Source organism: Podarcis gaigeae (genome assembly GCF_964106915.1).
Source record: "Podarcis gaigeae genome assembly, chromosome: 12".
Taxonomy (NCBI): Eukaryota; Metazoa; Chordata; class Lepidosauria; order Squamata; family Lacertidae; genus Podarcis; species Podarcis gaigeae.
This window is the reverse complement of record NC_139688.1, coordinates 45,881,745-45,894,551: the sequence shown is the minus strand read 5'-3', so window position 1 is coordinate 45,894,551 and position 12,807 is coordinate 45,881,745. Positions and strand designations below refer to the sequence as shown.

Genomic DNA, 12,807 nt, shown 5'->3' with positions numbered 1-12,807 from the left:
ACTAAGTGCGGTCTGCACAGTCTGGGTTGCCTTGTGGCAGCAGGTAGTGGTATCATGGCAGTTATGGAAACCTCCACAGCAGTACAAATTGGTTTGCTCCAAGGTTCATGTACGACTTTGTTCTCTCTGTGTGTCATGTTCTCTTTGCATTTATCATGCCGACACTGGTGATAAACCAGGGATGATTGGGTTGTGCTCAGAATCTGGCATTGATTCACTCCAGGCAGTTGCTTAGGGTATAGTTTCTCTGTACGTCAAGGTTACGGTGACAACATTTGCTATGCAGAAGAGGAGACTGAGGAGAGCCTTGTGGTATGTGAGTCTTAGTTTATCTGGCCGCCGTGGAGACTGTAGAGTAGACTTGTGGAAATGGCTCTTTGTGGGAAAGTCTGTAAATGCATTAGGCACTTACATCAATTTGATCTGAAACAAGACTTGAATTTTAAAGTTGCTTCTAAAAATTATGCCTTCATAACAGTGGATTGTGCAAACTCAAAGCCTGCCAGGATGAGGCTCAGAGGTGATTGGGGATTGGACAGAAAATTCAGCATCTTTTATCTTGTGAACAGCCCTGAGATCATGTGATGTAGGACGGCATATAAATCAGATAAATAAATATTTAGAGAAGATGCCTTTAAAGTGCCAAGTGAATCAATCGGTAAAACAAAGTGAGCTTCTTCATAGTGTAGGCATAATACACTTAGGCCTCGCTGTCCAAGCCAATCAGGTTTCCCTTGGTTTTTAAGTATCTCACAAAAGCTTGGAGTTCATACCCTGCCAACTGGCTGGATTGCCATAATTTTAGGTCATGGCTGTGTGCCTGGTGGACACAGATTTGACCTGGTGGACCAGATTTTTATCTGTCTCCATCACCACAGTCCAACTTTACCAGGCCAATAGCCAAACAACTGGCTGTTGGGTGCTTGGGAAATGCTGTGCAAAGCACATTGCAAGCTCTGTGTTTCCCAAGAGTTGAGCAAAGGGCCAGAAAAGCTGCTTTCTGCAGGGATCGGCTGTACAATCAAGTTTCCCCATGGGAAGTTAGATTGCACAGCCATTCCAGCCACATCGGTACCCATGAGCATGATGGGTGTGGTTTTAGGAAAACAGCTTAGTTGGCCAATTTGGGATGTAGGCCAAATATGGCCTGTGGTCTGGAGGTTCCTCACTCCTGCTTTAGTGTTAGATGAGTTGGGGCAAGCACAAGTGAACTGCCAGGGTTGTGTGTTCCTTCTCCTATAGGGCCAGGGTTACTTTGGCAGAGTTTAGTTATGCTTTAATTAACCCCAGCCTTACTGTGTATTCAAACAAATAATCTAATTACAGTTGTACCTTGGAAGTCGAATGGAATCCGTTCCGGAAGTCCGTTCGACTTCCAAAACGTTCGGAAACCAAAGCACAGCTTCTGATTGGCTGCAGAAAGCTCCTGCAGCCAATTGGAAGCCTCAGAAGCCCCGTTGGACATTTGGCTTCCAAAAATAGTTCACAAACTGGAACAGTCACTTCGGTGTTTGCGATGTTCGAAAGCCAAAAGGTTCGAGTACTAAGCTTTTCGAAAACCAAGATACGACTGTGTTGTAATAAGCTAACTTGGTTTCAAGTTGGCATAGTATGAAACTTACCAATGTGTATGTTTAAACCAGGATCCTACCAACTAAAATGAAACACTACCAAAATTATTATCTTAGCTATTTGGGAAGAGGAGTACAGAATGGAGCATGTAAGCCCAGTTCTTGGCTCGGGCCCATTCAGGCATGTTTTAATTATTGACTAGAAACAGAAGGTTCATAAAGCCATGCCAGTATAGGTAGAAATTGCTTCTTATAAACTGCGGACATTTTAATTTGACCAGCTTCTGCGAATTCTTCATACTGTGGAAATAGGAAGATCTGTTACCTTTCATGTAGCATACTGAAATTGCCTGAAAAGTATTTCATAAAGATTTCACAGGAACAAATAAGAATTTGTTTCAAGCCCTAGTTCTGTGGAGAGAATTAGCAATTCTGATTTTTCCTTACTGATTTTTATCTCAACACAGAGAGATCAGTTTATAGTAAATCTTGACATTAATTCAAAGGATTCATCACAGAATTGTTGTCACATTGGTATTACAGCTTTGTCACCTACAAAAATATCCCCGTTTGGGGGATCGTTGTATCTACTACTACTAGTAATTTACTAAGAAAATGCTCCATTTGGGTGGGAGGAACCCCTTCTTGGCTGTTTTTGTCTGGTCAAATAGAGAGCATGCTTGAAAAGTTATTCAGTTGTATGAATAACTTACAAACTTTTTACTCTTTCATTAGTTAAGAAGTTGTAAACTTCCAGTTTCTGCTTCTTCAGTAGAAAAAAACAATTTAAGGTATCTATGCGCCATCATTCATAACCTACTTTGAAATTAAATTCTGGCGTGTTGTCACATGCCTTTGTTTTTACACCATCAGAACTCACTTTCGCTCCACAAAAAGAGATGCCTCCAAATTCTGGAGCTGATTTTGAACTTCTAATCAAGTGGAAATAGACATGGATTGCAAGGGGAAAGGGAAGGTCTCACTGGTTCTGGAATATCCTTGTTATTTAGATATGGCAGGCATAGATTTAGCCATCCCTAGCTTGCAAAGGTAGAAAGAAAAGCCAATCCACTTCTTGTAAGAGACAGTTTCTAGGTGCAGCATACCCGGATAGGCACTCAGCACAATTTAATCCAAAATTGGCAATGCTGTGCAGAATTAAACCTCTTTCACATTCATCAGCTGCTTCAAAAGCCTGGCAGGTGGTGCCTGTGGAACACTGCTTTCCAGATTCAGTGCTGGAACAGTGGTTGGCTCTGGCAAACCTCTGCCAGATTGAGCAAAATCTGGTGAGGTAAAGCTACAGAAATCAAGCGAATGGGCTTATTTTGCAGAAATTCTGCCTCAGGTTTTGTCCAGCCCTATGTCATCTGGAAACCATATTGCACAACTTGCAATCTGGAAGCGAATGGGTGTATCTATTGTTGATGTCTAATTACTTTTTATGATCACCACTTCAGCAGTAGGGATGTATAGAATCTAGTATGTCAGAGGTGCTTCTTTTCCATGTTCAGGCTTCAGGTGATAAAGGTCTCTGTTCCGTAAGGAGGTATATACTATAAATATTGATCTTTGAATAATGGGGAAGGCTGAGAGAGCATTTATATTATTTTCTGTCTATATCTGAGTTGAAATATATTTTATACCATCATAAATAACTCATTTTCCAAGTGTGGATCCTTAGTAGCCAAGTGGGTACCATCAATTTAGAACACGAAGGTTAGTAGGCTTGGGGAGAAACCCCCAAGCAACCCCCCCCCCACACACACAAAAAGGCTTTGGAAAAAATCTCTAAGAGGTGGAAAACCCCAAAAGAGCCTGTGAGGACCAAGCATGTTTAGTGGTCACAGAATGCTGTCGAAGTGTTCAAGGGTGGAAAACTGAGAGAACATGGGATGCATTGGAGTTTACTGAAAGAGGGCATGGCTGGCTGGCTGGCTGACTGGCTGGAAAGCTTTGATGCAGGTCTTCCTTGTTGTTTTCTATCTGCACAAGCATGTGAGGTATTGTAATCTTTAGCCCTACATTCCAATAGCTTGTTTCACAACAGTATTCCATTAGACTAAATCAAACCACAGTATGATTTGATTTTGTGACTGTTAACTTCATTGAATGTTCAGCGTGATAGATCTCATCTTCCTTGCCATTTCTTTAAAGGATATTGTCAATACTGGGAATGAAATATATATATATATATATTTTGTCTCTGTTGTGTTTTGCCTGTGTCTGTAGAGGACGTGCTGAGTAAAGATGCTGGGGAGTGTGCAATATGCCTGGAAGAGCTGCAGCAAGGGGATACAATAGCACGATTGCCTTGTCTATGCATATATCATAAAGGGTAAGTACGTGAGAAACAGAATGCAGCAGCTGGGACTTGGAATCATAGAATTGTGCAGTTGGCAGAGACCCAACGGGTCATCTAGTTCAACCCCCTGCAAGGCAGGAAATTCAGCTAAAGTATCCATGACAGGTGGCCATCCAACCTTTGCTTAGAAACCTCCAAGGAAGGAGAGTCCACAGCCTCCCAGGGGAATCTGTTCCACTTAACCATTCTAATAATTCACTGAAATAATTTTAATAGGTTTGCATTTAAAAACTATCAAAAATGAGATTTGACAAGGTGGGATTTCTAGAGCTTATCCCCTCAGCATACTTACTTTTCCTGTTAATTGTTTTTCTTTTGAAATCTTACTTCATAGTATGCAAGGACCCTCAAAAAGACACCTTTACTGAGGTTTTCCAATATATAGCTTTTTGATTGATTGATTGATTGATTGATTGATTAATCAATTACAAGTCTGTTAACTGTAATGGAAAAACCATTTCTGAATGATTGCCCTAGTTAGCATGATACTTTCATTATAACGAAAGCATTTACTTGAAAATATTTTTTTTCTGTTTTCGTGGAGCTGACTGATAAGCAAACTTCTCTTTGTGTTTCAGCTCCAGTAAAGAAATAATTCTTCTCTCTCTCGCTCTCTCGTAGATGCATAGACGAATGGTTTGAAGTAAACAGATCTTGTCCTGAGCATCCCTCAGATTAACGTCAGAGTTTCCTGTTTGTGTAGGTAACTACTGTCATATAGGTTGCTGTCCCCAAAGACCAATATATAAAGCTGAGTACCTTTTAATATCTGGCTGTAGCACAACGTGAGTTCTAGTGCTCCAGTAACCTTTTGCTCCAGCTACTTTTCTTAATGGTACATTGGCACAATAACTTCTGGGATTGGACGCAGTTGTTAAATGTATTTGATTCTTGCATACGCTAGAGACTTCAGACCATCGATCCTGTCACTGATGATGGGGATGAATGCTGAATCCTTACAGCCTGAACCACCTACTCCCTACTCTTGCCATGGGGATTTTTGTGTCAAGAAATTCCTGCCTTAACCCGATAAACCACCTTTGCTACTACTTTAGGCTTAGGGCCCTCGTATTTACGGGACCACCTCTCCTGGTATGCCCAGCAGAGGACCCTAAGGTCCACGAATAACCATAGTTTAGAGGTCCCAAACCCTAAGGAAATCAGACTATCCTCTTCTACCAGGGCCAGGGCCTTTTCAGTGATGGCTCCGACCTGGTGGAATGCTCTGTCCCATGAGACTAGGGCCCTACAGGATTTAACCTCCTTTCGCTGGGCCTGTAAGACAGAGCTATTCTGCCTGGCCTTTAATTTGAATTCAGCCTGATCTTTTATTTCCCTTCTCATCCCTCCCCCTCCCCTTTTATGAAGATTCCCCACTCTGGGACCCCACAGCTAATTCTCCTCTGGCCTCCTCGCTGGCCCAAGTAGGACTAATTCAGCCAGCTAGCCCCGGTGACTATCTAATGTTTATTGGATGGATTTCCCCCAAATTGATTTTTGAACTTCGAATTTTATTGTCATTCATGCTTTTATACTGTATTTTATGCTGCTTCCATGTTGTACTATAATTAAGTGTTTTAAATTTATTGTTAGCCGCCCTGAGCCCGGTTTTCTGAACCGGGAAGGGCGGGGTATAAATTAAAAAATATTATTATTATTATTTATCCAATTCTGCTGGAGTCATCTTACCATTCTGGGCAGCAGTGCTGGCCCAAGACATTTTGCTGCCTGAAGTGGCATGTAAATAAATGGTGGCCCTGTTATGGCAAACACTTTATAAAGGCATTTTCTGCACCATTCAGACACCAGTTCTTACCCTGTGTGTCCCAGATGTAGCACTTAGCATCTTGGTGCCTAATGCTTAGTAATCACAGTGGTAGGCTGTTTTTACTAGACATTAAGCAATGTGGAACTGGACATTCTGGCATGCCCTTTGTAGACCAGCAATCGGTGCCATTTGAGATGCTCTTTAAAGAGTTGTCTCTTAGCATATTCAGTTCTGACTTGCTGGAACTAGACATGTTACTATTCAGTAACATCTTTTTCATGACTTTTATCCCCACAAGGAAAAAATATTGTGTGTCATATTTCAGGCATATTTTTTTAAAACTTGAAAACCACAACTGTGTTAGAGCAGGGCAGCAATACTTTCTAAACTTCCTATTTTTAAATGCCTGCTGGCATTTGTGTCAAGTTATTTGAGTTGGCGCACAATACAAATAACTCCTTTAGGCTCGCAGGTACCAGGAAGGCTTTCCTCTCTATACGCACCCCGAACAACAGCCCTCACATGCTGTATCAAAAATTGCTCTTGAAGCATGATTAATTTTTCAGAAATGGTTTTTTTGTGTCCCACAATGAATGTCTGTTTAATGGAAATGTATAGTGAAAAGTCTCACTGTGCCCATAGTGTTACTCATGTGGTCTCTTGATTGTTAATCATCATAGTCTTGATCAAAGAAGGCCCTTTCTTTTTCCTTCCCCGCCCCCTTTTTACTATTTACCAGGTTTCATCTACTATTTCTGCATTCTTCAGTCATCTTAGAAACCACAATACTGATGTGGTGGGAGTGGGGAGGAGTTATGGTGCTGAATGATGGGTACTGCCATTTAAAAATACTCCCTGAGCCTCAAGCCATTTCTGTTGTTAACAAGTTAATACAGTATTGAAATACTAGTGCATTGTGACAAAAGGTGGCTCAATTCACACATAATGCTAAGCCAAACTATGGCTTGGCATGAACAAGCAAGCATGCAGGTGCATGTTTAGAACATCACAGCCTCTTTGCTCTTCAGCCAGTCCTGCTGCTGCTGTACTTCCAGAAGCTGAACCATGGTTTGGCTTAGCTATACAAGCCCAGGCTTGTAGCTGGTCTTGCTCCAAACAAACCATGAACAGTAAGCTAACTCTGAGTACAGCTTGTGGTTTTCTTGGACCAAGACAAACCACAAGCCTGGGCTCACATATAGCACTAACATGGCAACTGCTGGACCAGAAGGAGGGACAAATTTTCTAAATTTGCACCAACTCACTTGGGCATAGTTTGGCTTGGCATTACTTGCAGAGCAGGTTTCTCTCCTGCTTAGGTAGTCCAAGAATAAAAGAAGAAGTTTTCATGCCCAAATGAGTTATGGAGCTTTTGGGCAAGCCCAGGAACATCATATGGGCTCTGAGAAAATGGTGGGCAATAGTGGGGAGAATTTGCATGGCTGCTTCCCTCTTATTTCTCCTTCCTCCTGCCATCATGTGAAATGCAGAAGGGTTTAGCTTCCTGCTGCTCTATATGTGGGATGGGGGTAGATTATGGGAAATGCCAAGGAGAACAGTATTCCTTCTCAAAATCCCCACTACACCACTATTACAGGATAAATACAAGTGAATCGTTTTCTCAGTATCAGCTGGTTCTTATGGCTGTTTATACACACAAGGGCAATTTATTTTTAAGTGGTGTCCAGAGAGACTCATACTTTCTCCCCCCCCAACCCCCCTCCAAAACCTGCTGTTTCTAGAACACACTCCATTTCCAAGAAAGTTAACTTCCTTCTCTGTGAATTTCTTTCTAGTCTCTCACACTGATCATCACGTGTAAAGGATTTGGCGTTCCGTCTTCAGATGCCGACGTGAGACCGGACTTCTGTTCACTTTGTACTGGAAAGTTAAGAGGGAGACGGAACACGACACGGGACAAGTGATTCGAAGCTGGAAGCTCAGTGTACCGACACTCAGCTTAAAGGAGACACAGGGATTCTTGAAAATGCTGCACATCCTGGAAAAGTCCTCTTCCCACAGACTTTACGGACAACATTTTGTATCTACAGGCCAAAGTTACTAACTTTCATTTTAATTTTTTTTTTAAAATGAAAACTGTCTACAGAAGCAGTTTGTTCTCATGTTCTTTCTTGAATGGAAGCTGTGTGCTCCGGATCAAGATTCTGGGACATTGTACAAGGAAAATGCCATTTTGGAGTTGGAATCCGCCCCATTCCCACTGTGTACCATGAGCTTGGGACTGGGGGTAAAGGCAATCTATGAAGTACATACAGTTAAGCGGTGTGAACTTCCTCATGAAATTTTGCACCCTTTATGCTGTTCACATTTTTTCTGTGAAAGAATGCAACATTCCTTGACTTAGGATTTTTTTTATTTTTTAAGTAAAGCTTTGCCAGAGTGCAGCCCAAAGAGCAAAATGTAATCAAGGCAGATCATTAATTGACGTCGTTGATCAGGCTATAGAGTTAATTGAAATCCGCATACTGTGTTCATTTACTAAAATTCACCTTTACTGCTTGTGGATATCAATGCAGCAGCAAAACTTAAAAAAGAAAAGAGAGAGAGAGAGCATAATTTAGCAGCTATGCAATATTTTTTAAAATAAATTATAGGGAAATAAGAATTACCATCTCAAGTGCTGCCAGTTAAGGTAATTTAACGGGTATTTTTTAAACATGTTTCAGGTAGTTATTTTCTTGTACTACTTTAATTTCCAGGCTGTTTCTACAAAGGTGGGCAAAGTGAGACATTTCATGGGGATGGGACCTGGATTGACTTTTGTGTGGTTTTTTTAATGATTACTATTCAAGGTTGTCTCAGTGGCAGATCATAATAGTTCACGTTCAGTGCTGTTAGCCAGGTTTTTGACAGTAGCTATAATTCTGTACCCAACTGCTCATCCTTCATCCCATTGATATAAATGGGTTTAAACGCACATAACTGTGAGCATACATTTGAAGGAACCACCTGTATTTCTTGAACCAATAAAACTTTACACTACTGTGGCTTACCATAAATTGAAAAATGAGGGGTATGGGATAGGGAAGAAGCTCATTAAGTAAAATTGTGAGCTGTTAATAATATATATATATCTGTTTCCACCAAAAAAGGGACCCGTTTTGGAAGCTGTTAAAAGTACCTTGTAAAGTTTGTAACAAAAGCGTTAAATAAAGGTGATAGAAACTTTTCACATGTTTATATAGCAAAAAATAAGATCTATTTCACATTATTTTGTTCTTAAGAATTAAATTATGCTTTTGTTAAGACTCCCCTTCCTCCCCCAAAAAAGTGGCAAATGGAGAAGGTTTAAGTAGCCTACTTCTATGTCTGCCCTGCAAATGTCTCCCTCACCCCACCTTGCAAGGCAACCTGTCTTTGCAACCCAATACCTACTTCTGTCAAATGAAAGGAAGCAATATGGTGGTTTCTTGTAGCTTTAGGATATTGGATAGAGAGAAAAGAGTTTTATTAGCCTGTAGGCAGCCTGTTACTCCTTCCTGGTATCTCAAGTTCTTTTTACCTTCTGACAGGAAAAACTTGCATTCATTGGCTTTAAATTATGTCTCCATCTCATGTAACAGCACTGTGTCGTACCGTTCAGGGACTTTTCCCTCCCTTGAACTTAAATCAGATCTTTTGCTGCAGCTGCTGGGATTCAATGATTTTTTTTTTCAGGGATCATTACTGCTGGTACCAGACACTGAGGTTGGGACAATATAAGCAAGGCAGTAATTTAAATGTAAATGTACTTGCGATTTTCTGCACTAACTTATCGTTCTCCACCTTTCCCAGTGTCCTGTTGGTACTTTACATTTTTAGATTTACATGTAACACTGGTATACAGGAGCTCTTAGGAGGAAGAGTTAATCAATATACAGTACCTATTCATATATCAGGGAGCCAGGATTGGCTGTGACTCTTGAGCAACCTGGAGTTTGATTCCATGTAATTTGTAAATGGCCCTGGAATGTGAATATTTCAGACTGGGCACTTTTCAGTCGGGTTTCTTCACGTGTCTATTAATTGAAGTACCTTTTTCCTTTGAGGCCTCAAAAGCTTTTATTCTATTCAGTCTCCTTACACACACAAAAGCAGGTGAGTCCAGAAATATATGTTTATATTGCTTGCTACTCCAGTACACTTAAAAAAAGAAAAGAAAAGAAAGAAACCTGTCTTTTACTGTCATTTATTCCCTTGGCTGGTTTTGAGCCAGAGTGGGATTTTCCAGATGATTTTGCTTTGTCAAGCAGACATGCTGGTATGGAAAGTCCCCACTCTGCATTGCCAATGAGCTAATCTCAGTGCTGATCTTCTTGATAGCATAACTTGCTATTTATACTTCCTTGTCTTAGACTTTAAGCTTCAAATCTCTTTCCTCCTTACTTCCTCCTTCTAAGACATTGCACACTGCAGTCTTGAGCCTTATTCTGCCCTGCTTTTATTTGAGCAAACTCTTTTGTTGACCTCAATTAGCACTCCATTATACAGATTTCGCCAGAGGAGGAGCGTTTTCATTTTGGCCCAACCACTTTCTTGTGTCAAGTAGTAGCGGCTTTCTTTTGATGGCTCCTGCTTCTGATCCAGCCCTGTGCAATGAAACTGAAAAGCTCCAAAGTGCAGACAGCCAGGTTCAGTTCTTAAGTATGGTGTCTGCTCAGTGTTCTGCTGGATATATTGAAAAGACAGAAGTGCATTGTTCTAAATTAACTCAGTCAGGAGGCCAAATTTGCGGTTGCAGTTCAGAAGCAGAACAATATAAGTTGCTGCTGTTGGAAAATTCTCAGGCTGCTGGAAGGCATTCTCTAGAGTACATTGGTATGTTTCGTGCCACAGTGGTGGAAAGTGCAAAAGTAATGCAAAGCAGTGCTAAAGACTGAAAGCTGCCCGTGTGTCCAGCATTTATTTGGAAAATTGACTTGCTTTTGGTACTACTACTTTTTTGTGTCTCTGAGTTGCAAATAGGCAAGAACCCCTATCTGTTTGAAAGAAATGGCATCAATGATGTGCAGACTTTGCTTGCTGTCAGTCTAGTTCTTTATATATGTGGCATCTGTTTAAGTGTTTCAGAAGTTGCTTCAGCAAAGATTTTGCTTTGCATTCCAGCCTGCAAACATGAATTGCCAGATTAGTTGGCTACAATATTAGTTGACTGATTGATGGAGGTAAATGTTAGATCTACTGGAACAAACGTTAAGCAGAGATGCAGAGGGTTAAGGGTACTGTTGCTCATTTTTGAGGCTATTTTTCGTTCTGGAGTGTGATAGGGGGGAAAGGGAAATATTTTAAAGACGGCCTTCTAATAAGTCGAGGCTTTTTAAATGAAGTAGTTGGTTACTTTGCACTTCCCTTAAACATCTCAAAAGATACCCAATACTGAATTTTTCATGTTTCCAGATTCTGTGGATTTATCATTCAGAAGGCATCAAACAACTAGCAAACTGCTTGCCCTTGTTCCTACACACGGCGACATACAGAGTGAATCCTCATTGAATCCCTAAACCCCTTTTCGTTAGGCAAAACATTTGCACTTTTTCTCTTTTAAGTGCTGTCAGTGGCAAACTATTGTTCATGCAAGCTGCAAAAAGTGGCTCCTTCACAAATTGTATGGTCTGCGGTTTCAAACTAAAAACCTTCAGGGAATCCTTTTTCTGTTGTCTTTTTCCCCCCTTTTCTTTGCCACCAAGGAGCCACTGTGCCTTGGAAAGAATTCTGAAAGAGTGTACTAAGAGAGTTCACATGAGGTACTGGCCAGTCTCGTCGGGCCTCACCACACCTTCTGACGAACTGAGGGAATGTCCTCTAACACACCCAGAACTTCATGGTAGGGCAGGATTTATAGTGGGTGGTAACAGTGTCTGAACAGAACTTCTCTGCCCATATCTTCTCATTGTAGAACATCTAACAGACTTCCCAGTATTTTCTGAAGCATAGCATGCAAACCACCGGGATAAGGGATGCACTCATTAAACGGGGACTGAAATACTTTATTTTGATGTATGAAGCAAGATTGTACCTCCCACCATCTCCCCAGCTTTGAGAAGATGCAAGAATAATTTGAACAATGGCGAGGGGGGGAACTAAGCAATTAGAAGGCTCATTTGAGCATAGATAAGTTGGAAGGTTATCTTTTTACCAAGCAACGATTCAGGACTATCTGTACTGACCAAGAGTGTGTGCTCTTCAAACCATTAGATTCATGCTATGAATCAGCTGTTTGGACTAACTCATTTCCACAACACGTTAGATGGAACTGTGAGCAGGACGCAGCTTAACGTTTGGTAGTGGCAGTGGGAAAGAAGACTTCCTTCCTTACCCTGCTAATAAACCAGAATGCAATTAGCAACGTCTAATGTAACACGTTTGTAACTTTTTAAATTGAGCTTGTATGGTTGGGGAAATGAGGATTTTTTAAAAGGTTCATCATGTACTTGGTCTGCTGGTAAATGATCATTGATTCCACCCCCACCCCTTTTTTTTAACTGATCTAGGTTGTATGTTTTAACATTCCATTTGTGTAAAATAATGTACAAGAAGTTAATAAAAAAAAAATTGAAGCACACTTTCCATTATGACTGGGTGTCTTCTGGGCTTTTTAAAACAGGAAACTGAACTCTCTGATTTTCTGTTGTGTTTCTGGATTTTTGCTGTTAGAAAAACATGTAATGAAAGACAAGTGGGGTGTATCTTCAATTGCGCCCTAATTCATTCTGGTCCCTATTCACCAGCTGCTATGGGGCAATGGCTTAGTTGTAATTACTATTACTATTTATTACATTTGTATACCTCACTATACCGACAGGTCTCAGGGCAACTCACAACGTAAAAGCACAATATGAAAACACAAAATGCTTAATAAAAATAATCCCTCCCCTCCCCAAAGCATTTTTAAAGGGCATTGGATGTCAGTCAGCCAAAGCTAAGGTTAAAGAGGAACATTTTTGCCAGGCACCTAGAGATGTATAATGAAGGCGGCAGACAAACCACCTAGGGGGAGAGCATTTCAGAAATGGGGAGCCACTGTAGAAAAGGCCTGTTCTCGTGTTGCCACCCTCGGGATCTCTTGTGGAGGAGGAACATGCAGAAGGACCTCAGAAGATGAT

The 12,807-nt window shown here is 41.0% G+C and overlaps 1 protein-coding gene across 2 annotated transcripts in view; it reads left to right on the top strand.

Moving 5' to 3' along the window:
- Nucleotides 1–12,276, top strand: part of ZNRF2 (zinc and ring finger 2) — a 56,563-nt gene extending 44,287 nt beyond the window's left edge. Inside the window, exons 3-4 of one of the 2 annotated variants that reach the window (XM_083706099.1) lie at nucleotides 3,804–3,909; nucleotides 4,558–12,276. In XM_083706099.1, coding sequence (XP_083562225.1) covers nucleotides 3,804–3,909; nucleotides 4,558–4,615 — 164 coding nt within the window. In that variant the 3' untranslated portion in view covers nucleotides 4,616–12,276. Of the gene's footprint in view, nucleotides 1–3,803; nucleotides 3,910–4,557 lie in introns of those variants that run through there. The other variant, XM_083706100.1, reaches the window with a different exon arrangement.
- Nucleotides 12,277–12,807: the final 531 nt, after the last annotated feature.